Consider the following 26,397-nt stretch of genomic DNA (forward strand, 5'->3'; position numbering starts at 1 on the left):
ATATGCATATCTGTCTGGGGAGATTTATGTACCTCCTCTCCATGTTTCACAATGCAAGCCTGGGTCTCCAGAAATATAACCCAGGCCCTACATATATTGTAACATCCACAGGCACACATACATCCATGTACTGTACCACTCATAGGCACACATATATTTAGCTCATGCATTTAATATGTACACACTGCACACTTCATGTAGTGCACCACTCACAGGTACACATACACGAAACACATACATTTAACCTGCACGCACTGCACAACACAACACTACATCCTTTGTGTATTGTTCCACTCATTAGTAAACATACACCTAGCACATGCCTTTAACCTACACACACTGCACAGTACTGCAGTCTCCCTGTAGTGTACCCTTCTCAAGCACACATACACCCACCACAGATGCACCACTCATGCGCTGATCAGCACTTCACACCAAACCGATGTATTCCAAGGTTAAGTTAGGCACACAGCAAGGGAACTTTTTAAAATGAGGGAGCCTGTTTGCCTCGCTCAAGTGGCGCAGGTTAAAAAGGACCTATCACTCCTGCTGGTTACTACACGGTATGCTGCCACTGCCGTTGTCATGTTGCTTAACGCTTGGTGAACTCAGTAGTGCTTCACCACCATGAGGGTAGCACTCTGGCCCAATCCATGAGACAGGCCTATGTCAGGATGCAAACGCATGATTCGTGTTTGCCTATGACCAAAAGAAATCAGCATTAGGGATCCAGACATCAGTACAGTTGGACACTTGGGTACCATGTAGAGGACTTTTCCGTCCCATCAGCTCCTCTGTGTGTCTCCCAGCTCTAGTGTGTCACTCACAGTTCCTGCATATCATTTTTGGCTCCAGTGTATCACTCTCAGCTCCAGTATGTCACACAGATCCAGTGTATCACTCTCAGCTGCAGCGTATCACTCTCAGCTCCAGTGTATCACTCTCAGCTCCAGCGTATCACTCGCAGCTCACTCTCAGCTCCAGTTCATCACTCTCAGCTTCAGCGTATCACTCTCAGCTCCAGGTGTATCACTCTCAGCTCCAGTGTATCACTCTCAGCTCCAGCGTATCACTCTCAGCTCCAGTGTATCATGCTCAGATCCAGTGTATCACTCTCAGCTCCAGCGTATCACTCTCAGCTCCAGTGTATCACTCTCAGCTCCAGCGTATCACTCTCAGCTCACTCTCAGCTCCAGTGTTTCCCTCTTAGCTCCAGTATGTCACTCAGATCCAGTGTATCACTCTCAGCTGCAGCGTATCACTCTCAGCTCCAGTGTATCACTCTCAGCTCCAGCGTATCACTCGCAGCTCACTCTCAGCTCCAGTTCATCACTCTCAGCTCCAGTATGTCACTCAGATCCAGTGTATCACTCTCAGCTCCAGTGTATCACTCTCAGCTCCAGCGTATCACTCTCAGCTCCAGTGTATCATGCTCAGATCCAGTGTATCACTCTCAGCTCCAGCGTATCACTCTCAGCTCCAGTGTATCACTCTCAGCTCCAGCGTATCACTCTCAGCTCACTCTCAGCTCCAGTGTTTCACTCTTAGCTCCAGTGTTTCACTCTTAGCTCCAGTATGTCACTCAGATCCAGTGTATCACTCTCAGCTCCAGTGTATCACTCTCAGCTCCAGCGTATCACTCTCAGCTCCAGCGTATCACACTCAGATCCAGCGTATCACTCTCAGCTCCAGCGTATCACTCTCAGCTCCAGCGTATCACTCTCAGCTCCAGCGTATCACTCTCAGCTCACTCTCAGCTCCAGTGTTTCACTCTTAGCTCCAGTATGTCACTCAGATCCAGTGTATCACTCTCAGCTCCAGTGTATCACTCTCAGCTCCAGCGTATCATTCTCAGCTCCAGTGTATCACACTCAGATCCAGCGTATCACTCTCAGCTCCAGCGTATCACTCTCAGCTCCAGCGTATCACTCTCAGCTCCAGCGTATCACACTCAGATCCAGCGTATCACTCTCAGCTCCAGCGTATCACTCTCAGCTCCAGCGTATCACTCTCAGCTCCAGTGTATCACTCTCAGCTTCAGCGTATCACTCTCAGCTCCAGTGTATCACACTCAGATCCAGCGTATCACTCTCAGCTCCAGCGTATCACTCTCAGCTCCAGCGTATCACTCTCCGCTCCAGCGTATCACTCTCAGCTCCAGTGTATCATGCTCAGATCCAGTGTCCTACTCTGAGTTCTGCTGCTTCATTCTGTTTTTTTTGCATTACTCTGAGCTGCAGTGTGTCACGCTTAATTCTGATGGTGTGTCACTTCGGCTGTACTGAGCCACTCACAGCTCTTGTGTTGCAATCTCATTGCATGTGTGCCACTCTCACTCAAGTCTGCCAATCTTGGCTTCCTCTTGTCAATCCTTGTCTCCTGTGTGTGACTTTCAGTTCCCTGGTGTCAACCTTGGCTCCCATCTGTCAATCTCGGTTCCTTTGGTTCTCGTTTGGTTCCTGTGTGCCACTCTCTGTTTTACTGTCGCTGTCACGTGCCCCCAGTGCCTCCTTTCCTTGTATAATAATGCCAGTCTCTACTGTCCTTTCCTCAGCTTTGGAAGTGGAGCAGAGCACGGGGATGATTCCAGCCAGGACAAAGCTGGTCCTGAGAGTCACTGCGAGGCCGCCGCGTAGAGCTCAGTACACCTGGACAATCAGCTACGCTGTCCTCACTCCGAAAGGTACATTATGTTGGACTGCTGTGGTTAGATTGCAAGGGCTAGAACTAGGAGACCTGGAAACTAATTCTGGTTTCCACTTTTAAATCAATGATGTGACTTTGGAAGCTCTGTGACTTATTTCTTATTTTTCATTTTATTTTGTAAATCCGCAAAAGTCAAGTACAAGAGAAATTAGGACTCATGTGGAGTAATGTGTCCTGTATAGCACAAACTGGAATTAGTAAACACCTCCTAAGAGGTGGATTCAGCGAGAACATGGCCGTCATCCATACACTTTTTTAATTTGTAATCAAGTACAAGCTAATAATGCAACACTGACATGTTGCGAAATAGTACAGACAAACATTTCCATCTAGTAGGTATGTCAATAAATCGCCGTTGAAATATCGACCTTAGGATATATTGCGAACTTCTTATCGACCCCAAAAATATTGATAATATTTTGGGATTGGATGTTATGATGATCAAAATATATCTGCAGGTCGATATTTTGACTGCAATATTGTGGTATAACACCCAACCAATATGTAGTGATGCGGTGCTAAAACTACTAAAACTACTAAACTACTAAACATATTGAGAAATTCACTTACCAATTCGAACATGGGTCCAGAGCCGATTCAAAGCAATCTGGGTGCTAACATATGGGAAATACATGCAAACACAGCAGTGTACCACAAAAGATAGCAGATGTATTGTAGTAGCAACAATGCCTCAATCATACTCTACTGTGGAGTGCTACCAGGCCTCTAAGGAGATACTGCCTTGGTCGCTGAGGCGGTGTGCCATGCCAGTGTCGCCACATGTGATCTATCTGCCAGCCACTGTTCAACTTTTAATTTGGTTGTCAATATCCAGTATTTGATTTCGAATTCTTGTCCTTGACAAGCTATTGTTTTTGTGTTGATTAATGTTTTCAAATCTTTAAAATCATAGAACAGCAATGCAGATGATCAGAGGATCCAGCGTTCCACTGTACTGTCACCACAACAGTTGTGTGTGACACGGCACTCTGCCGCTGGAGCTGTAAGCATGTGAATCGGGAAGGTCCGTGGTCTTATTTGATTTATTTCTTTGCAATGCCAGCATTTGCCATTTAAGTCAAGGGAAGATTTGACTTCTAGCCTAACAGGTCCTCATCAACAGCAGCTATTGAAGGTACACAGTACCTTGTTGGCAATTATTATTAGGGTACATATCTGGACCATACATGGTCTGTATTATCTCTTTAAAGTGATTTTCCTGCTGAAACATGATATTGTCGATTGCTGCCCACACTGATGTTGAAGTACCAAGCAATGCATCTTTCAAAAATTCATATCATTTTAAACTAATCCCCATCATCTCATGGGGAATTGTCAGCACCTCTAGCACAGACGTGTTAAAGACATGCATTTAGAACATCAGTATGTGATCTAGCCATCAGATTACTTGTGTTGTAGGCTGATTATTAAAATGGATAGACATAATCTGCATCCCATTCAAACTTCAACTGCAATCTTGTCACAGAGCTGAATTCCAATTCAGCATTTGGTGTATGAGCAAAGAGAAGGATAGAAAGGTCCCAGCTCGGCGGCACAGGTAAGATAACATCTGTAATAGCAAGTCAATGCAGTACGCAGGGGTTCTGTCCCAGCGGTTCCGAAGAGGGATACTGACCTCCAAATTGCGCAGAGGAAAGTTCAGGCCTCAATGAAGTTGCAGAACCACCACCTGCATTGCTGAGCCTTTCGAAGTTCATGGGTAGTCAGTACCAGGATGCCTGTCTGATTCGTTGTGGTGCCTGCAGATGGAGGGGAGTGACTCCTTCTCTCCAAGGGAGATCACTTTGGGTCTCCTTGATGCCCACAGGTCTGTTGAAGATCCTGAAAGAAGCACAGAGCCAGACGACGAATAAGACTTGCACAACGAGACCAGGAGTCTTCTTATATGCAGTCTCGGTTCCAGGCAAAGTCCAGCGAAGTCCAAGTGTCCAGATGGTCAAAGAGTGACTTGGTGTCAGGCCTGCGTCTTGTTCCACGACGATTCTGAGGACCCACCCACAGTTAAGCCATTAAATATCCTAGGAAGCAGATTAGGACGACTATGGGGCCCCTCCTAGAGTGGGGGATGGACAGAGGGGAGGCTACTCCTATGTCCTTTGTCCAGTTTCGCACGAGAGCGGGAGCAACAGGCTCCCAGAACTGGCTCAATCCGGTGCATGCAAGGAGGGCACCAAATGTGCCCATTAAAGCAGTCTGGTGGTGCTGGCAAGCACCCCCACCCCAGCCCAATACACTAAGTCATGTCTGAAAGGTGGTCACACCTCTCAGTGATGGGAAACCTATTGTTCTACCTTCCCCTGCTCAAGCTCATCTAAGCAGCGGGAGAGCAGAATCATATCTGGGTCGGCAGTAGCACTAGCTTGCTGGCAGACCTTGAAATGCTATTACTGGGGGGCTTCCCGGAGGTGTCCCTTAGAGCATGGAATCATACCCCAAATACCTGTAATGGTGTTGGGGCATGATTTCAACATGCCCAGGTTCAGCACAGCCACTACATAGTTAGCCATTGCGTAATGACGGATGGCCTGGAGAATCGACTCTGGGGTCTGTAGGCGTGTCCTGCTCATGCAGGGCCATCCTCACACTGATAACCCTGCACCTTGCCTTCAATATTGAAATGCATGCCTGAGGGGTGACTTACAGGTTTTAAGTGTAGTGACCTCAGATATAAAAAAAAACGTGTATCTGTCATAAGTGGTGCTAGCACCAACTTACACAGGCTACAATGTCTGGCCTGTAGTAACAGTTTGGATGGTCTCTCATTGGTGGCACAATGCATGCTGCAGCCCAGGTGTACCTATGCCCTGGGTACATTAGTACCATATACTAGGGACTTACAAGGGTAGACCAGCATCCAATTTTGAAGGTACAGAAGTACTTACCATAGTCTGTTTAGGGAGGAAGCTGAGTGACTGGGGTCCTGATTAGCAGGATCCCAGTAAGACTGGTAAAAAAAAACATACTGACACCAGCATAAAGAGGGGGTAACCATGCTAAAAGGTTTCTACCTTCCTACAGTGAGTTCACCTCGATTTGGAGCGGAGCACCCTAATAAAACAGTTTTTTCAGTGTCAGTGGAGAGGGGAGGTAGTAATTTAGCTGCCTCATGGCTTTCGTCTGTGTCATGGAGAACCTTTTCAGGCATGTCAATGCAACCCACCTCTGACCCAAAGATCTTGTTCATTGTGCACCAATATTGTTTCCATGCTCCTTCTGTCTGTTGTTTTCTAAACTGCTGGTCCTCCATGAAGCCTTGACCCACCTGCATAGACCTTGGTGAATTGCCTCCGACTTTTACAGAGGCTGATCTCCAGGAGGCTCAAATGGGACTGGTGTATGGGACGTACAAGTTGCTGGCACCGCATATGGCATCAGAGACATCGAGATGTGCCCGCTGCGATGCAGGAAGAAGGATCCTCAGAGGGAATTTCAACATCTGTAGCACTCAAGGCAGCACTGGAGGCTGAGGAACAGAAGGTACAAACTGTGCCAGGCGTGTCTGCCAGCATGAACCCTGACGGGCCCCAAAGGATCCTAGGAGCCAACAGTTGCTCCAGATGGGAATGCTGCATACCTGAACATTTCAAGCATGGAGTTCAAAAAGAAGATAGTATCTCCTTTCAGAGTTGGGAACTCAGAATAGGCTTGAGGCGGCACAGGGTGGATAAACAGTCCGACTGCCTGGCAGGACACTAAAAGAGCACTGCCCAAATGTCGGCTAACGTTTCCCTGTGACGGTGAGGCACCCTAAGTCTCCTATGAAAAACCACGAATGGCATTCAAGCTAGCTTTGGCACTTTAATGTAAAAAAGGATCCTTCCAGCCTCTCCTGCATATTTTATCACGTTTAGATGGGTAAGCTTTGCCTATTGTCTGCTCCTGGAGCAGTTCAAACCTCACCGCAAAAGAGCCATCAGCTGCCAGGTGACAACTGACAGGCAGTGAAAGACCTTAGAAGCTTTAGTCAATTGAAAGGTTAACTTTTCTAAAAATACCTGCTCTAAAATATTTATCATAAACCTGACTTACCAATGAATTGGGCTTGTAATAAATATTTAAAAAAGTTAAATTATGACTGTAGCTGTTACCTAAGCAGAGGTAGCAAATATTAAATTTAAGATTGTATTTCCAGTACTTTGCTATGAAGCGGCTAACCCTACTACAGTGAAAAGAGCCTTTCAGGCCTTCTAACTCTAAGGATATGTATACCATTAAACGTTTACTTGTCCTACCTTTAAATAGCACGCCGCTGCCTTATAGGTGATATGACCAGATGCTTGTAGATTTGCTCTCATCTTCCCTGGTATACTAGATGCTTAATTGTAATTGCTGAAAAAAAGTATGCAGTTGTTGGTGCTTAGTGCCCATCCCTCTGCATTTTCCGGAGAGAGCCAGATGCGCCCTCCCTTTCTGGGACTCCACTGGCTTGCAGTTAATCAAGGAATCGTGAGCAGGTGTCACTTACTATGGTACGGGCTCTTTTGTGATGTGAAATTCTAATCTCTGAAGATGATCTTTCTGGTGGTAATAACTGTGGCAAGAAAGGTGAGTGTCCGGCTTTGTTGGCAAATTTGCCACACAAGTTGTTCTCAGAAGACATAGTATGTTTGATATTGACTCAACCTGCTTGCCTAGAGAGTTTCATACCCAGCCAAATGAATTGCAAGCCTTGTTGACCCTTTCTCATCCTCTAAGGCAGAGGGGAGATTCCATAGGTTCGACTCAAACTGGGTGCTTTGCTTTTCCATCGTTCTGTCTGATGATTATAGGATGGGTAGACGACATTTAATTGCTTAAAGTACTGCAGTGTTTTCACAGGATGAGGCTACATTTAATGCAGATTATCCTGGTAGGTAGTGGCTTACATCAGTGAAGGCTATGATGCAACCAGTAGGACCACGTCTGATGGAATTAATATGACAAGTCAACGCAGTCGCCTCCTCTTTCTTCCACACACTCCGCATGCTCCTCGGAATCTTGGATCCCACTCAACACCTGTCACTCAGGCCGTCGTCACCAGCCACCTCTACTACGGGAATGCCCTCAATGCTTGCATCTCGAGACCTTCCAGAATGCTTCAGCTAGATTTATCCTGGGCCTCCCCAAATGAACCCAGATTGCCCCCCTCACGAGAGACCTCCACTGGCTCTCCATTCAAGATCCTCACGCACACCTACAAAGCCCTCCACGACTTAGGACCTGCCTACATCAGCCATCGACTGAACTTCAACCAGCCCTGTAGACATCTGTGCTCCTCTTTACTTGCCCTTGCACACACACCCCACACCTGTTGGAGCTGCAGCATTGGCCGCTCCTTTTCCTACATCGCTGCCAAGACCTGAAACGACCTGTACCTCCAGCTCCGTACAGCCTCCTCGCTGGCAGACTTCAGAAAGAGTCTCAAGAATTGGCTCTTTAACGGAGACACAGCACAGAGATACCTCTCGGGCCACAGTGCTGCGCTTTACAAATGCTGTTTGATTGATTACACATTGACACTGGCAGGGCTGCAACTGCTGCTTTCCTGAGAAGGTGGTGCTGCAAAGGAGTTAGAGTGACCGCTTGATCTTCACATCACTCCTTTGCAAGGGTTATTCCCAAGGCTCAGATTCCAGACTTTTAAGCCTTATTCATCTTCTTAGTATGAGTTTATAATGTCTGGTTCTACAACCCAAGCACATATTTTTCTCTAAATCATGGTTGCTTCACAGTGAGCCTAATTATGTATCTTGTGGCTATCCTTGAGATAACTTTAACTTGTAAATAGGGTAATTTCATTTCTACCAAGGTCTTATGCCCACGCAGCTGAACTCACTCTAATTGTACTCAGGAAGAACTTTAGGTTAAAGACGCATGCTTGTGGAAAGCTGAGCCTGCCTGAGTATCTACTGTGACTTGTTTGCTGCTGAGGGTTCTTGTGTCCTGTGGATCTGGTTTCAATTTCTTCCTTGGTTTGTTGAAGTCTGACATCTGTCAAGTTTACCCAACCCTAGTTCAAGGCAGACAGCTGATACTCAAGCTGCCATCTCTGTTGTGGTCAGTTCCACAGTCTGTTCATTCCCTCGGAAGTTTGTGGTAAGTTCTGTGCAAATAAACCTCAAATCCACCTTTACTTTTTTCAGATAACTCCAGTGTTAACAGGTGAGTTGCCAGATTGTTTGTCCCTTACTCTTCCGCAGCTTGCTGCGTTTTTTATGCATTATTTTGCATTGCTTTCAGAGTGTAGGTCTCACTTCATTGACTGCCTTTGGAGCATTGCCTCCTGCTTCTAGATGTCTTATGAGGTTTTAGGGAGAAAAGAAAGGTTTCGTGCCCCGGTCCTGTTGGAGCCTCTCCAACCATCCCAATGTTCTTGATATTGGTACTGAATTCTCCCACCAGTTTCTACCCCCAAAGTTGTATCTCTGTTTCAAAATGCAGGCGTATATCCTTTGCCTTCCATGAGGCGACCCTCTTTATCTGGAGGCCTTGCTCTATTTACTTTTCTACACTGTTTGGAGTATGAAGTGATTCTCTGCGTTTTACAAAGGACCATGTGCGTGTATTTGTAAATAAATGTGTTTATCAATTCACACTTTTGAATTTGCAAAGCCACTTTCCTCCCCCTAGAATAGATTGTTTGTTTTTAGGTGGCTGTTTGCAGCTTTTGTTCATGATGGTAATCCGGTTTGATTTTCTGTATGTAATCTGTGTGTGTCTTTTTATGATGGGGACACTTTCAATTTTGGCCCCTGGATATAAAACGCAGCCAATGTGTTTATGGCTGAGGAAGACCTGTGCATTTGTGGAATCAGATGATTGTTTGGAACCTGCTTCTTTGCATTCTGGCAGTATATTTTGGTAGTTGAAGTTGATGGTGTTGCTGATGTTGTTTTTTGCCTCTGATGATTGCTCTAACTGTGATTGCTCTGCCTTGTCATTTTAGGGCAGACATGTTGTTAAATATTTTAGATATATGTCTGAAAGGGCCTGTTTGGTTTGTGGTTGATTGATTCTCCATCTTTAGCTCTCAGTCAGATTTGACTCCCTGTGCAAAGGGGAGTTATTTGTATTTCTCAGCTAATAAATGTGTGTCATGCAGTAATTATGCTTTTTACCTTTGAGGCTAAACAATTTAGCTTCCATCCTTCCGTTTATGCTGATGGACATGTAGCTGTTTAGCGTGCTTGTATCTAGTGCTTGGTACTACACATGGTTCTAGCATTCTTCAAATGGATTCTCAGAAGAGCGCATAGGTCTGCTGCCAATGTCTTCTGCTTACTTTGTTTGTCTTCATCTCTCTCTGCCAGCCTTGGATCCTGCCAGGACCATCAGCCAGAAGGAGCTGCTGTGCAAGGCCTTTGCCCAGGGGATCTACCCATTACTTTCCATCACTGATGCCCTTCCAGAGTGCAGCATTGGCTGCATCACCAGAATGCAGCTCTGGAGGCTGTTTTCCCTGGAAACTCTGAATTCTTACCTGGAGAGGGACCCTACACAACCCGAGCTCACCTACAGGGTGCCTACACGGCATAGGTGAGACAAACCTTTTGATAGGTCCATGAGGAGAGATGAGGATAATACGTATGGATAGTTTCCTAGTGCATTCACCAATCACAGTCCCAGAGTAGATGATAATCTCTGTGTCTTGGTAACACTCTGGTGATTGGACCTCCTGCCTATCTAGTTTCCTGTTTGTGCCTAAAGCTGCATGTACAATGCTGTCTGCTACTTTATTCTTTTTTTTAATATGTTTATATTGACAGGGTCTTACAGTTGCATTACAAGGATCTCGGGGGACATGTAGTCAGGCATAGCATGTTTTTGTGCAGCATTAGTATGTGTGAAGAGGCTGTAAGAAGGTCCTCTGGTCTATCAATTCGTTTGATATGGTTGATTTTGTTTCCAGGTCAATCTCCAAAACTGATGCGGAAGCAATGATTGTCTGGTGGCTTAGTGGATTAATGCGTCCACTGTAGGGACCTGTGTTCGACCTCATGGTCACAGGTTCAAATCGCTGTGGGTCCACTCAGCCTGTGATCCTTCTGAGGTAGAAAAAATGAGTACCATTGAGCTGGGTAAAATGAAACATCTGTTAATTAGCGCCAAGATACCCTGGGGGGAATGTGCGCTTTACAAGTACACATTATATAGTCTTTTTATGATTTAAATCGAAGGAAAACAAAAAATGTCTAAACTATTGGGTCTTGGGCTGTCTGAGATCCCTGGGTCCTCCAGTGCTGTTGTAGCGCTGCCCTAAGTGCACCATAAGTCAAAAAGGCTCCAAGTGGAGGTCGAAGAGTTTGGGGAGGTCCTGGAAGGACATCAATTCCCAATTACTAAAGAGGTCGGCAAGAGTATAAGGGCCGGCTGTCCTAAGCCCTCTAGGGTGCCGCCAGTGAGAAACCGGTCTTTCACTACACACCTCATCTGCAGGACGAGCAGTGAGGACGGTCGGACGGTTGTAGCTCCAGGTAACCCCCATCTCAGGCATTCTCATGCCGTCTGCAAAAGGAATAGCTGTTGGCCCCTCGGTCGGTGACCAGGCAGTTGTAAGGAATTAAGCTGGCCCAAATGGATATATGCATGGGGGAGACCTACCATGCCTGTATGATGTCAAGCCAGCCAAAGGGCCACCCATTGAAGCTAGGCAGTGAGATAGTATTGCGTAAAGTTGGGGGCCCGCACTCTGCTGTAGATTGGTGGAAGTTGCAGATGGTGTAACACAACTGTTTTCCACCCGTTTCCCCAGATAAGTGTGAGTAAGAGGGAGTTAGATCCCAGAGGACGTGAGTGAGGATCAGTACTGGGATATTGCAGAAAAGGTAGAGCAGTCAGAGCAGCATCACAGTTTAAAACAGTGCAACACACCCGGCCACAAACAACCAGGGTTATCCTGAAGGCCGCTTGGGTTTTTAGTGAGTGCATCGCCCTGCAACAGGTGCCCTCCAGAAGGTCCTCCTCCTCATAGTAGACCTGCACCCCTAGGTATGTCTGAGGGGCCGTGTCAGGTCCTCAGTCCCCAGCTGTACGCACTTCTTGGAAAGATGCTTTCTGAATGGGGAGACAAAGGATTTTTTGTCATTGACTAGGAGGCCCGAGATCCCTCCGACGTTATTCAGGGTGGAAGTTAGGGAGTGGATGTACCCATCTACATTGAAGTGATAAAGAATCATATTGTCTCTACACAGCGATATGGCATATGTTTGATTTCCTATGGGTATACCTCGATCTTGCCCACTAATGTGTATGAGAGCTGTCATTGGCTAATATGAAGAGCAGAGTGGAAAAGGGGCCTCCCTGTCTGTTGTCTCTGGCCACGGGGTAAGGCTTCGATATATAGCGGTCCATCTGGAGCCTGGTAGTGGGATTAGTGTAAAGTAGTTGAAAGTAGTTGAATCCATCCAAGCAGTTAGGGGGGTCAAATCCAAATCAGCAAAATGCCCAAAAAATGGAATCCTAATTTAGGGAGTCAAAAGCCTGTTTCCTAGAGAGAGGCAGGCCGTGATGGGCCAGCCTCATTTCCTCCGTCTGCTGCTTTATTTTTAAATCTTCTGACCATAAAATTAGCATAGCTCTTCTTCTTACTCCTTGTGCCTTAAATATTACCCTTCTTAGACTGTATGCTTCTAACATGTGACTCTCTCCGCGGCTTACACTGCATGCTTTTAAGATGTCTCTGACTCGATCTGCCCCTTAACTTTGCTCCTGCAAGATATTCTTGCAATTCATATTGTAAGATTCGCCCTCCTGGTGCTGCTTATACACTATGGGGCCTATTCACACACTGTGTTTTGTAGTACTACAAAATATACTACAAAATGCTATTCACAAACCTACGCTCAGAATTTACACCTTCACCTCTCCTATATCTATAGATGCAGAGATCTCTGCCCAGACTACAGAGTCTCCTCACACGTAGATATACATTTTAGTAGTAAATGTGGGTGGGACACAGGGGAGTGGCTGGATAATGGGGAATACCTAATATTAAAGAGGTGGGGATTAGGAAGGAATACGCTGGGGTTTAGGAAGGATGAGGGAGGAGTTAAGAGAGGCGTCCAACAAAAGATTATGCCTCTAGCTTCAAACTTCTCTAGTTACCATAGCCAAACAGGGACCCAAAACAGTAGTTAGGTTCTCCAGTTAGAGTAAGTGTAGCACCCCACATGCCAACTACTGATATTGCAAGCTTCTTCCATTAGAAAATCATGGAGTTAGGGACTTAAAATAAAACCCTGTAGGAACAATGTTAAATTATTTAAAATAGTGATATTAATAGTAGTAATACTGGAAATATTTCAGTTTGCTTAAAAATGCACACAAGACATAGACACAGGTAAAGCAGGAAGTTGTGAACTACTGGAAGTTCAATAATTGCGATCTATACAAATTCTCACTCGCCAATTAAAAGCTTTACACATTTTTATTATAACTGGTATAAACAACCTTGTACTGCACAACAATGCCTTTAAACAGTTTCTTTAAGCCGTGACGGCTGGGTGCTCTGCTTCCAGACAAAGGTATTTCACCATTAACTCCATGGCTGCTAAGGCAATTCCCCTCCTGTGCTGGGAATTGCTATTTTACATTATTCATGACGAGCTGGGCTCGTCATCAGCGTGCGAGGAGGCTATGCCATGACGAGCCCAGCTCGTCATCAGCGTGGAAGGGGTTAATATTTGAAGCATTCAAGGCTGAGCAACTGCTGTGACGTCAATAAAATGTATTTCATGATATTGCCTTCATGCACTTCAGTAGTGACTTAAATAAATCATGAAAAGATTAGCCATTCTGATGGAGAAGACAGTCAATATTTTTAATACCTTTAATAAACTGGGGCTTCGCTGTGGAATGCAATAGATGCTTTCCTCCATGTAACCTGACTAGTCCAGATAATAGTGTTTAAAGGAATCCCAGTCCGGCCACGGGGGCGAGGGTGAGGGAGGCTTTTAGGTTGTCTGCTAGTTTAAGAATATTTCAAAGTCTCCTAACCTGACCATCATACTTTTAACCTTTCTTATGTCACTTTCCCCAGATATTAGTTTACCAAAAATGCTAATTACAAAAAATAGATAGTAACGTGGTGCAACATCTTAACTGCTGCACCTCAGGTACACTATTGCAGCTGTTGATTTGCAATGTGCAGTTGTGTTGCTGTATTGTATTATGATGTGGTTTTCTGTGGTCAATCATGTGACATTACTGTGGTGTTGGAATGGTGTATTTTTCTGCTTTAACTGTGTTGGTGTAGCAATGTTATTTTGTATTTTGTTATGCTATTCTGTTGTATTATCTTTTTTTATTTTGTGTTGCGGTGTTGTACTATCAGTTAGGTTGTGTAGGGGTTTTGTGTTTTTCTCTCGGTTCCACTCTGAATTGTGCCGGCACCTGAGTTGCGTGGCTGGTTAGTGCTTTGCAAAGACAAATATACCTTGCTCTTCAGCTTAAACCTCATACCTGTAAAATTTGTGTCATGCTCAGCAACTTACACCTCATGCCTATAAGAAGTGCCTTTTGTGTAGCGTTGGGTTCGTGCCTTTAAAATATATATAATTAAATCTAGCTCCTCATGTCTGTAAGATGTTCTTATCTGCTACTTTAAAAACATATCTGTAAGACGTGTCCTGCTGCTAACACTTCATATCGGTAAGACGTGTCCTGCTCTGCTACTTAAACCACATATCTGTAAGATGTGTCCTGCTCTGCTGCTTACACTTCATTTCTGTAAGAAGGGTCCTGCTTCTTACACTTCATATCTGTGAGATGTGTCCTGCTCTGCTGCTTAAACTACATATCTGTAAGATATGTCCTGCTCTGCTACATACACTACATATCTGTAAGACGTATCATGCTCTGCCACTTACACTTCATATCTGTAAGATGTGTCCTGCTCTGCTGCTTAAACTACATATCTGTAAGATATGTCCTGCTCTGCTACATACACTACATATCTGTAAGACGTATCATGCTCTGCCACTTACACTTCATATCTGTAAGATGTGTCCTGCTCTGCTGCTTGAACTACATATCTGTAAGATATGTCCTGCTCTGCTACATACACTACATATCTGTAAGACGTATCATGCTCTGCCACTTACACTTCATATCTGTGAGATGTGTCCTGCTCTGCTGCTTAAACTACATATCTGTAAGATATGTCCTGCTCTGCTACATACACTACATATCTGTAAGACGTGTTGTGCTCTGCTGCTTGCACTTCATATCTGTAAGACGTGTCCTGCTCTGATTGCACTTCATATCTGTAAGACGTGTCCTGCTCTGCTGCTTGCACTTCATATCTGTAAGACGTGTCCTGCTCTGCTGCTTGCACTACATATCTGTAAGACGTATCATGCTCTGCCACTTACACTTCATATCTGTAAGATGTGTCCTGCTCTGCTGCTTAAACTACATATCTGTAAGATATGTCCTGCTCTGCTGCTTAAAGTACATATCTTTAAGACGTGTCCTGCTGCTAACACTTCATATCGGTAAGACGTGTCCTGCTCTGCTACTTAAACCACATATCTGTAAGATGTGTCCTGCTCTGCTGCTTACACTTCATTTCTGTAAGACGGGTCCTGCTTCTTACACTTCATATCTGTGAGATGTGTCCTGCTCTGCTGCTTAAACTACATATCTGTAAGATATGTCCTGCTCTGCTACATACACTACATATCTGTAAGACGTATCATGCTCTGCCACTTACACTTCATATCTGTAAGATGTGTCCTGCTCTGCTGCTTAAACTACATATCTGTAAGATATGTCCTGCTCTGCTACATACACTACATATCTGTAAGACGTATCATGCTCTGCCACTTACACTTCATATCTGTGAGATGTGTCCTGCTCTGCTGCTTAAACTACATATCTGTAAGATATGTCCTGCTCTGCTACATACACTACATATCTGTAAGACGTGTTGTGCTCTGCTGCTTGCACTTCATATCTGTAAGACGTGTCCTGCTCTGCTACATACACTTCATATCTGTAAGACGTGTGGTGCTCTGCTGCTTGCACTTCATATCTGTAAGACGTGTTGTGCTCTGCTGATTGCACTTCATATCTGCAAGACATGTCCTGCTCTGCTACATACACTACATATCTGTAAGACGTATCATGCTCTGCCACTTACACTTCATATCTGTGAGATGTGTCCTGCTCTGCTGCTTAAACTACATATCTGTAAGATATGTCCTGCTCTGCTACATACACTACATATCTGTAAGACGTGTTGTGCTCTGCTGCTTGCACTTCATATCTGTAAGACGTGTCCTGCTCTGCTACATACACTTCATATCTGTAAGACGTGTGGTGCTCTGCTGCTTGCACTTCATATCTGTAAGACGTGTTGTGCTCTGCTGATTGCACTTCATATCTGTAAGACGTGTCCTGCTCTGCTACATACACTTCATATCTGTAAGACGTGTGGTGCTCTGCTGCTTGCACTTCATATCTGTAAGACGTGTTGTGCTCTGCTGATTGCACTTCATATCTGCAAGACATGTCCTGCTCTGCTACATACACTACATATCTGTAAGACGTATCATGCTCTGCCACTTACACTTCATATCTGTGAGATGTGTCCTGCTCTGCTGCTTAAACTACATATCTGTAAGATATGTCCTGCTCTGCTACATACACTACATATCTGTAAGACGTGTTGTGCTCTGCTGCTTGCACTTCATATCTGTAAGACGTGTCCTGCTCTGCTACATACACTTCATATCTGTAAGACGTGTGGTGCTCTGCTGCTTGCACTTCATATCTGTAAGACGTGTTGTGCTCTGCTGATTGCACTTCATATCTGTAAGACGTGTCCTGCTCTGCTACATACACTTCATATCTGTAAGACGTGTGGTGCTCTGCTGCTTGCACTTCATATCTGTAAGACGTGTTGTGCTCTGCTGATTGCACTTCATATCTGCAAGACATGTCCTGCTCTGCTACATACACTACATATCTGTAAGACGTATCATGCTCTGCCACTTACACTTCATATCTGTAAGACGTGTGGTGCTCTGCTGATTGCACTTCATATCTGTAAGACGTGTCTTGCTCTGCTGCTTGCACTTCATATCTGTAAGACGTGTCCTGCTCTGCTGCTTGCACTTCATATCTGTAAGACGTGTCCTGCTCTGCTGCTTGCACTTCATATCTGTAAGACGTGTCCTGCTCTGCTGCTTGCACTTCATATCTGTAAGACGTGTCCTGCTCTGCTGCTTGCACTTCATATCTGTAAGACGTGTCCTGCTCTGCTGCTTGCACTTCATATCTGTAAGACGTGTCCTGCTCTGCTGATTGCACTTCATATCTGTAAGACGTAAATGTAAATGTAAAATATTTTTTATAAAGCGCATTCTATCGCTCCAAGGAGCATCTTGGCGCTGTAGTCCGTAGCCTAGAATGGTGGGCCGGAAACACTACTCACATAAATTTCATAATCCCTGAGAGACATTTAGAGCCTAGACTAGCTGTTTGCTAACTGTGTCTAGTAAATTAAAAATCCAGGTCTTCAGGGCTTTCCTGAATTCGATCTCAGTGGGGATTTGCCGTAGGCTTTGTGGGAGTTTATTCCAGGCCTTGGTACCAAGAACGGCCAGGGATTTTCCTCCTTTGGTGGCCAATCTAAATCTGGGCACTGTCAGAAAGCACATATCTGATGACCTCAGGTTCCGAACTGGTATGTACGGCTTGAACCGTGAGAGCAGATATTTAGGCCCTTTTTTGTGGTACGCTCTAAAGGTAATTACCAGTATCTTAAAAAGCACTCGCTTATGTATGGGGAGCCAGTGTAGCTGTTTTAGGGCAGCAGAGGCAGAAGATCTCCTAGGAAGATTAAGCACCAGGCGTGCAGCAGCATTTTGGACAACCTGCTGCCTATGCAGGGTAGCTCTATTCACTCCTGCATATATGCTATTGCAGTAGTCCAAGCGTGATGAAATTAATGCCACTGCAACTGTCTTCCTTGCTTCTAAAGGGAGAAAGTTAAAAAACTTTCAAAGTCCACGGATGATGTTGAAGCAAGATCCTGCCACTGCAACCACTTGCTGTTTAAAACAGAGTTTTTCATCAAATCTGACTCCCAGATTACGTGCGGATAGTACTGTTTTTGGCGGAATTTCCTCATTTGGGGGCCACCACATCTGGGGGGAGAACAGATTTTGGGAACCCACAGGGAGAATTTCAGTCTTGCCCGTGTTGCATTTCAGATGGTTAGCCTTCATCCATTTGAAGGTTGCAGTGAGGCAATTTCCAAGATTCTCCTCAGCTCTTTTGGACTTGCTGTCTAATACTAAGATGAGCTGAGTATCATCTGCGTATGATACTGTATTGATGTTAAAATGATGGTATTAGCTCAACTAAAGGTGTCATATATAGATTAAACAGCGCCGGGCTTAGCCTTGATCCCTGGGGTACACATGTGGGATTTGACTTTTTAGCTGATAGATACTGTCCGAGAACAGTAATCTGTTTCCTATCCACAAGGAGATTTTCCATCCATGCCAAGGCAGTGCCCCCTATGCCCACCGTAGCTAAACGGTTGATCAGTATCTCATGCGAGATCGTGTCGAAGGCCGCCGACAGATCCAGGAAAACTAGGACATTATGTCCCCCTGATCCATGGCGGCCCTCAGTGTCTTAGTTGTGTAAAGGAGAGCTGATTCCGTTGAGTGGGAGGCTCTAAAACCCGATTGGTTATGTTGTAAAAGATCCTCATCCTCCAGAAATTTGGTCAGTTGTTTATTTACAACTGCCTCGGTGAGCTTATAGAGGAACGGTAGTAATGAAATTGGCCGTAGGTTTGATAGAATGGTGGGATCGGCCAGCGCTTTCTTCTGCAGAGGTTTAATCCGCGCCGCCAAGAAAACAGCATTCAAGGAACGGTTGGACAACAACGCACACAACTGCAAGGAACTCTTCAACATCGTGAAAGAGCTTTCCAACCCCAGCGCAGGAAACAACGACATCACCCCATCGCAAGACCTCTGCAACTCCCTCGCTTCATACTTCCACAACAAGATCGCGGACATACACAACAGCTTCAACAACCAACCAACGCACACCATGACCGAACAACCACCCCCCACCACCACCCTTCACGCCTGGACCCCGATCAGCACCGAAGACACCATCCGCACGATGAACTCCATTCACTCCGGATCACCGACCGACCCCTGCCCTCACCACGTCTTCAACAAGGCCGACGCTGTCATCGCACCCCACCTGCGAGACATCATCAACACATCATTCGACACCGCCACCTTCCCAGAGAGCTGGAAACACGCCGAACTCAGCGCCCTGCTCAAGAAACCAACAGCGGACCCCACCGAACTCAAGAACTACCGCCCCATCTCGCTCCTCCCGTTTCCAGCCAAAGTCATCGAGAAGACCGTCAACAAGCAGATGGCCGCCTTCCTCGAGACGAACGGATCCCTCGACCCCTCACAGTCTGGCTTCCGAGCCAACCACAGCACCGAGACCGCCCTCATCGCCGCCACCGATGACATCCGAGCCCTGATGGACAATGGAGAAACAGCGGCCCTCATCCTCCTAGACCTCTCCGCGGCATTCGACACGGTCTGCAACCGCACCCTAGTACAGCGCCTCAGCAACATCGGAATCCAGGACAAAGCGCTGGAATGGATCATCTCCTTCCTCGACGGAAGAACACAGAGAGTCCGCCTACCACCGTACAAGTCAGAGGCCTCCGAAGTCATCTGCGGCGTCCCTCAAGGATCATCTCTGAGCCCCACCCTCTTCAACGTCTACATGAGCCCCCTCGCGGCCATCGTACGCAAACACAACCTCAGCATAATCTCCTACGCCGACGACACCCAGCTGATCCTCTCCCTGACCAACGACCCCGCCTTCGCCAGAGCCAACCTGCACGAAGGGATGAAAGAGGTAGCCGAGTGGATGACGACCAGCCGCCTGAAACTGAACTCTGACAAGACGGAGGTCCTCATCCTGGGCTCTTCCGCCTCCGCCTGGGACGACTCCTGGTGGCCTCCCGCCCTGGGCACCGCACCCAAACCGACAGACCATGCACGCAACCTGGGATTCATCCTGGACTCCTCCCTCTCCATGACCAGGCAAGTCAACAACGTCTCCTCGGCGTGCTTCAACATCCTACGCATGCTACGGAAGATCTTCCGGTGGATCCCCACCGAGACCAGGAAGACCGTCACCCAGGCCCTCGTCACCAGCCGACTGGACTACGGCAACGCCCTCTACGCCGGTACCACCGCCAAGCTCCAGAAGAGACTCCAGCGGATCCAGAACGCCTCAGCCAGACTCATCCTCGACATCCCACGAACCAGCCACATCACCGGACATCTGAGAGACCTTCACTGGCTCCCCGTCAACAAAAGAATCACCTTCCGCCTCCTCACCCACGCACACAAAGCCCTACATGACCAAGGCCCGAGCTACCTCAACAGCCGGATCAACTTCTACGCTCCCAAACGCCACCTCCGATCAGCCAACCACGCCCTAGCCGCCGTCCCCCGCATCCGAAGAGCGACTACAGGAGGAAGGTCCTTCTCCTACCTGGCCGCCAAGACCTGGAACTCCCTCCCGACCGACCTGCGCCTGACCCAAGACCACCTCTCCTTCAGGAAGAAGCTGAAGACCTGGCTGTTCGAGCAGTAGCGGACCCCCCTCCCCCCCCCCCCCCCAGCGCCTTGAGACCCTACGGGTATGTAGCGCGCTCTATAAGTGTCACTGATTGATTGATTGAACCGCCGCTAACCTCCATTCCTGAGGGATTGTGGCTGATGCAAGGGAGGAATTTATTATGTTATTAATAATCGGGTTCACTAGATCAATCAAAGAATGTAGTACCTTGGGGGGGCACGGATCAAAAGGAGATCCGGATCTTCCGGTCAAGATTGCCTGACGGCTGTCTTCCAAACTAATTGGAAGAAATTCATTCAACTCCACCCTTCTGGTATCTGGGTCTAATGTTCCCTTTTTATATCCCATCAATGGTGTAGGGAAAGCTTTTGTGAGCTCCTGGACCTTTGCCTCAAAAGAGTTTGCAATGGAGTCACATAGGGTCTGAGAGGGGGGGATGTCTTGCTTGGTAATCTTTGGATTTAGGAAGTCATCCACTATTTTAAAGATCTGCTTCTGCTTATTTTCTGCCGACGAAATTGCCTCAGAGAAGAATGCTTTTTTGGCGTCTTTAATCTGCACATGATATTGATTTCTTGCTTCTTTATAAATTTGTCGTTCTTCTATTGTGTATGAGCGTCTCCACTTCCTCTCCAATAGTCTAACCTCTGCACGCTTCTCTCTAAGAGATTGTGAGAACCAGAGTGCTATTTTTTCTTTTTCTTAGACATGTTCTTTAATCCCTTAGTACTAATTAATTCTAGACTAGTCGTGATCCAATGATTAAAGGTCTCATTGTCTACCTCAGTGTCACCCGTCAGGGTGGGTTTGCCCTGTTTCATAAGATCCTGAAAGTCCGGGTCCTGACTAATTTGACTCCAATCGTGTTTATTTTGGGAAGGTACTATTCGCTGCCTTTTGTTCGCTGGTTCCTTTGCTATAGTTAGTTCCAAAGGAATAAGCATATGATCGGTCCATATCTGAGGGCAGGGTTTATTTGCCTTAAGGGTCATTAGATTCGTGCAAATACAGTCTAGAATATGTCCAGCTTCATGAGTAGGGTCTCTGTTTAATAACGATAGCCCCCACATATTAAGAAGTTCTAGAAACTCCCTGGTATTAGGGTCAGTATTCGTGTCCAAATGGAAGTTTATATCACCCAAAATAGTAAAGTTAGCGTATTTAGGGATGATGTTACTGAACGCTTCGGTAAAACTCTCCAGAAACTCCTTATGAGAACCGGGAGGGCGATATATCAGAGCTCCAGAAAAGATATTAGATTCATGTGTATGAAGGCAGAAGCCTAGACACTCTGCTCCTTTTATATCAGGGAGGTCAAAGGTGGTACACTTTATGGAATCTCGGTGCACAATAGCAATTCCTCCTCCTTGTTTGATTTGCCTATCAGAGCGTTGGATATGATACCCCTGTGGTAAGGCATTGACCACATCGGGGGTACACCAGTCCTTCAGCCACGTTTCCGTGATGAAGAGCCAGTCAAAGTCATTCTCTTCGATCATATCGTGGATATGTGCGGCGTGTTTGCACATGGATCTAGCATTGATTAAGCCTCCCTTCATAGTTTTGGAAAGTCGGGGTATGGTTTTACAGTTTTCAAGGATTGTAAGCGGGCCGCAGTAACTACAGGAAAGCGGACCATAACAGTCAGCTACATTTATGATATTTAGACATCTCTCATTAGGAATGTTTAATGAGAGTAACTCCTCTCTAGTATATGAGGTTACTGACATATTTTGACCAGGGGGAGGGCCCTGTGCCCGGCCGCAGCACGGACGGGCACAGACGGGCTTACCTCTGGCGCACCTCCGGCGCGATTGCGGCGCGCCTGCTGAACGCGTCCGCTGCGCGGAGCCATGGCCGGTTGTTTTTATACAGGTGACTCACCCAAGATGGCCGCCGTAATCACTTCCACCCGAGTCCCTGGAATCCCAGCCCTAAAATCGGCCGGAAACTCTGGGGGGAGGCAGCGTTAGCTAGGTAGGTAAAACTAAAGTGCCAATGTAATTGTTAAAATAGAATCTACACCCTTAAATCGGTGAGATAACAGCGTCGCAATTCAGATCGGCGCGCTGGTGCTGGGGGGGGAGCGGACACACAGGGCAAGTGCTAGCAGTACAATAAAGGTCTCAAGTTTAAAAGAGGACCGCCCGGCTCAAGCCTCAGGTGAAATCGTGCAGTAATCTCAAGAAATGAGCCCCTGCCTTGATTTTATACAGGTGACTCACCCAAGATGGCCGCCGTAATCACTTCCACCCGAGTCCCTGGAATCCCAGCCCTAAAATCGGCCGGAAACTCTGGGGGGAGGCAGCGTTAGCTAGGTAGGTAAAACTAAAGTGCCAATGTAATTGTTAAAATAGAATCTACACCCTTAAATCGGTGAGATAACAGCGTCGCAATTCAGATCGGCGCGCTGGTGCTGGGGGGGGGAGCGGACACACAGGGCAAGTGCTAGCAGTACAATAAAGGTCTCAAGTTTAAAAGAGGACCGCCCGGCTCAAGCCTCAGGCGAAATCGTGCAGTAATCTTGTGTCCTGCTCTGCTGATTGCACTTCATATCTGTAAGATGTGTCCTGCTCTGCTACCTACACTTCATATCTGTAAGATGTGTCCTGCTCTGCTGCTTAAAGTACATATCTTTAAGACGTTCCGTGCTCTGCTGCTTAATCTATATATCTGTAAGATGTGTTGTGCTCTGCTGATTGTACTTCATATCTGTAAGACATGTCCTGCTCTGCTGCTTACACTACATATCTGTAAGATGTGTCCTGTTCTGGTACTTACACTTCATATCTGTAAGATGTGTCCTGCTCTGGTACTTACACTTCATATCTGTAAGATGTGTCCTGCTCTGCTACCTACACTTCATATCTGTAAGACGTGTCCTGCTCTGCTGCTTAAAGTACATATCTTTAAGACGTTCCGTGCTCTGCTGCTTAATCTATATATCTGTAAGATGTGTTGTGCTCTGCTGATTGTACTTCATATCTGTAAGACATGTCCTGCTCTGCTGCTTACACTACATATCTGTAAGACGTGTCCTGCTCTGGTACTTGCACTTCAAATCTGTAAGACGTGTCCTGCTCTGGTACTTACACTTCATATCTGTAAGATGTGTCCTGTTCTGGTACTTACACTTCATATCTGTAAGATGTGTCCTGCTCTGGTACTTACACTTCATATCTGTAAGATGTGTCCTGCTCTGCTACCTACACTTCATATCTGTAAGACGTGTCCTGCTCTGCTGCTTAAAGTACATATCTTTAAGACGTTCCGTGCTCTGCTGCTTAATCTATATATCTGTAAGATGTGTTGTGCTCTGCTGATTGTACTTCATATCTGTAAGACATTTCCTGCTCTGCTGCTTACACTACATATCTGTAAGACGTGTCCTGCTCTGGTACTTACACTTCATATCTGTAAGATGTGTCCTGTTCTGGTACTTACACTTCATATCTGTAAGATGTGTCCTGCTCTGCTGCTTAAAGTACATATCTTTAAGACGTTCCGTGCTCTGCTGCTTAATCTATATATCTGTAAGATGTGTTGTGCTCTGCTGATTGTACTTCATATCTGTAAGACATGTCCTGCTCTGCTGCTTACACTACATATCTGTAAGACGTGTCCTGCTCTGGTGCTTACACTACATATCTGTAAGACGTGTCCTGCTCTGCTGATTGCACTTCATATCTGTAAGACATGTCTTGCTCTGCTGCTTACACTACATATCTGTAAGATGTGTCCTGCTCTGCTGATTGCACTTCATATCTTTAAGATTTGTTCTGCTCTGCTGCTTGCACTTCGTATCTGTAAAACATGTTGTATTCAGCTGCTAAGGCCTCATCCATATAATATATCTTTTGCTTTGGTGGGAGGCCTCATGTCTGCAATGTGCTCTGTTCTCTGGTGCTTTAAGGCCCCTTACAGCTAGCTGGCAGCAGGTTGTCTAATAGTAAGATAATTTGAAATCTTTTTCTTCCCCCCTTGATTCCCCCACAGCACACGTCAGCGTCCTTCAATCTACACACCTGTCATGCTGGATTTCAACTTTGGAGCTGCTCCGGAGGGATCTGACCCCTTTGTGGCCCTCCTGATGCTGGAGAACAAAGGCACAATACCTATAGATTGGTCAGTATCTCCAAGAAAGAAGCATGATCATCATATTTATGTATATGAACGAGCTTCCAAACCTGTTGCAACAAAGGCTGATGTGCATTTTGCATGGAAGGCTATTAGTTACATGTGGCCTGAAGGATACATATGAATAATGTAACTGTATGTACTGAAGAGTACTTGTATTTAGTAATGTGTGCCTGGTACATCAGTCCATTCTGTATGTAAATTATGGAGAAAATAGAACAAAAACAACTTCCAGCGTCCAAGCCCAACACTAGATGGCAGGCATATGCAGAGCATGTGACTCTACAGCACTTGCAACCTACAATCAGATGCTTACAGGGTAAGTTATATTTCCTTGCAGACAGTTCTTTTAGTTTAGAAAAACAAAACATGTACTTCATTCTACAAACAACACAATACTGTACCCAACATTAAAGGGCAATAATCATGATATATTCCACAGTGTCTAAACAGTGGTTCTTGTGGGACAAATCGCATATGCATCCTTTGTGCCAGACCACAAACAATCTAGGAAGGCATTTCCACTTAGGCTGTACTGGGAAGGGTAAGCGCGGGGCGACCTAATCTTTAGCCATGCCGGTATGTGTTTTCTCTTTTGCCCCTATTACTCCCTCTCTGTGAAAATGTGGGTTCTTATCCACTCATCTCCATATATCTCTGTGCACAGTAACTTGTGTGTCCGCATTTAGTATTTTATTCTCTGTCAGCAGCTGCAACCATTGCTGATCAACAGAGGTAGTGCAGCTTAAGGTGGTGTGCATCCAGTATGGCCTGTTGAGTGGCAGAGTTGACACATGGGCTGTGGTTGGGGACGCAGGTGTTTACTTACTTAAGTCTGCAGTGCCAGCACTGCCTGTAATGAGGTTGCACTGGAGTCACATTGTTCACTTAAGTTCGGGGCTATTTGAAAAAACCCACCAACCAAAAAAGGTAGGCACCTTGCCATGGGTTTCATAGAGGAACTTGGTGCAAGTGTATGACCTTAGTCAGTTATCATTTAGCACATAGCTACTTCTTGGCTGTAAATATCCATGGCAGACCTTCTACTCAGTAGAGCTCCATAACACATTCAGGTGTTTCTGTGATTGCCTACACTTTGAAGACACTTAGTGGCCCCCAGACCTCGCCCTCAGCACAGAAGTGCAGACATCTCCTGTCATAGTTGCATCATCAATTCACCCTGCTTGAGCCCCTTCAAGTACCTCCTCATCATGCAAGGGCACATCAAATGACCCCCGCAAGTTGAGTCCTCTCTCTCCCTCAAACCACTGTCCAGGCATTGTCTCCTGGCAAAATGGTCACATTTTCCTCAGATTACTGGCCCTGAAGCTGACCAGGGTAGTTGTTGGTTGGTCCCAAACTCTAGAGTTGACAGAGTTTTGTTGATCCCACTGTTGTGGAGACCCTGGGTTTAGAAAAATAAGTCTCCCATCTTTATACCAAAGCGGCAAATGGAACTTGTGGATTCCACCTGTCACTTTGCACTTCTGTCCTTTTGCTTATTCTACTTACACTGGTCCAGACAAAGCCTTTGTCACAAAAGGTGGGCAGGATGGTGGGGAGGAGCTTGGATTCTCCGCTCTTTAGAAACCCACAACATGAGCACAGAGGGAATGAATGTTGTCCCACTCAACCATCTGTTGACCCCTAGGAGTAGCCATCCAGAGACCAATGGGCCAGAAAAGGGAAGGGGGAAACTCTCTAGTGTCAAAAGGAGCCTTCTGAGCAGACAGTAGTCACATTTGGCAAAAAGGGTGCATATGTGCGCCCCTCTGACCAAGGATCACTGCTCTGGTCTGAAGTCCAGTCACTGAAAGTTTCTCCGGGGCAATGCATTATTGCCATGTGTGCTGATGTAAGGGTAAAGAAAGTCGCAGCTTGCTACAGTGTATTCCAGGCAAGGATGCA

At 46.1% G+C, this 26,397-nt stretch overlaps 1 protein-coding gene across 1 annotated transcript in view; it reads left to right on the forward strand.

The window, feature by feature from the left end:
- CFAP65 (cilia and flagella associated protein 65) overlaps window positions 1-26,397 on the forward strand; it is a 464,473-nt gene that overhangs the window by 307,033 nt on the left and 131,043 nt on the right. The window contains exons 17-19 of the mRNA XM_086954439.1: window positions 2,555-2,683; window positions 10,017-10,242; window positions 24,349-24,477. Of these exons, the coding sequence (XP_086810565.1) occupies window positions 2,555-2,683; window positions 10,017-10,242; window positions 24,349-24,477 (484 nt within the window). The remainder of the gene's footprint in view (window positions 1-2,554; window positions 2,684-10,016; window positions 10,243-24,348; window positions 24,478-26,397) is intronic.

This window comes from Lissotriton vulgaris, chromosome 2_1 (genome assembly GCF_964263255.1).
Source record: "Lissotriton vulgaris chromosome 2_1, aLisVul1.2, whole genome shotgun sequence".
In the NCBI taxonomy this organism is placed as follows: domain Eukaryota; kingdom Metazoa; phylum Chordata; class Amphibia; order Caudata; family Salamandridae; genus Lissotriton; species Lissotriton vulgaris.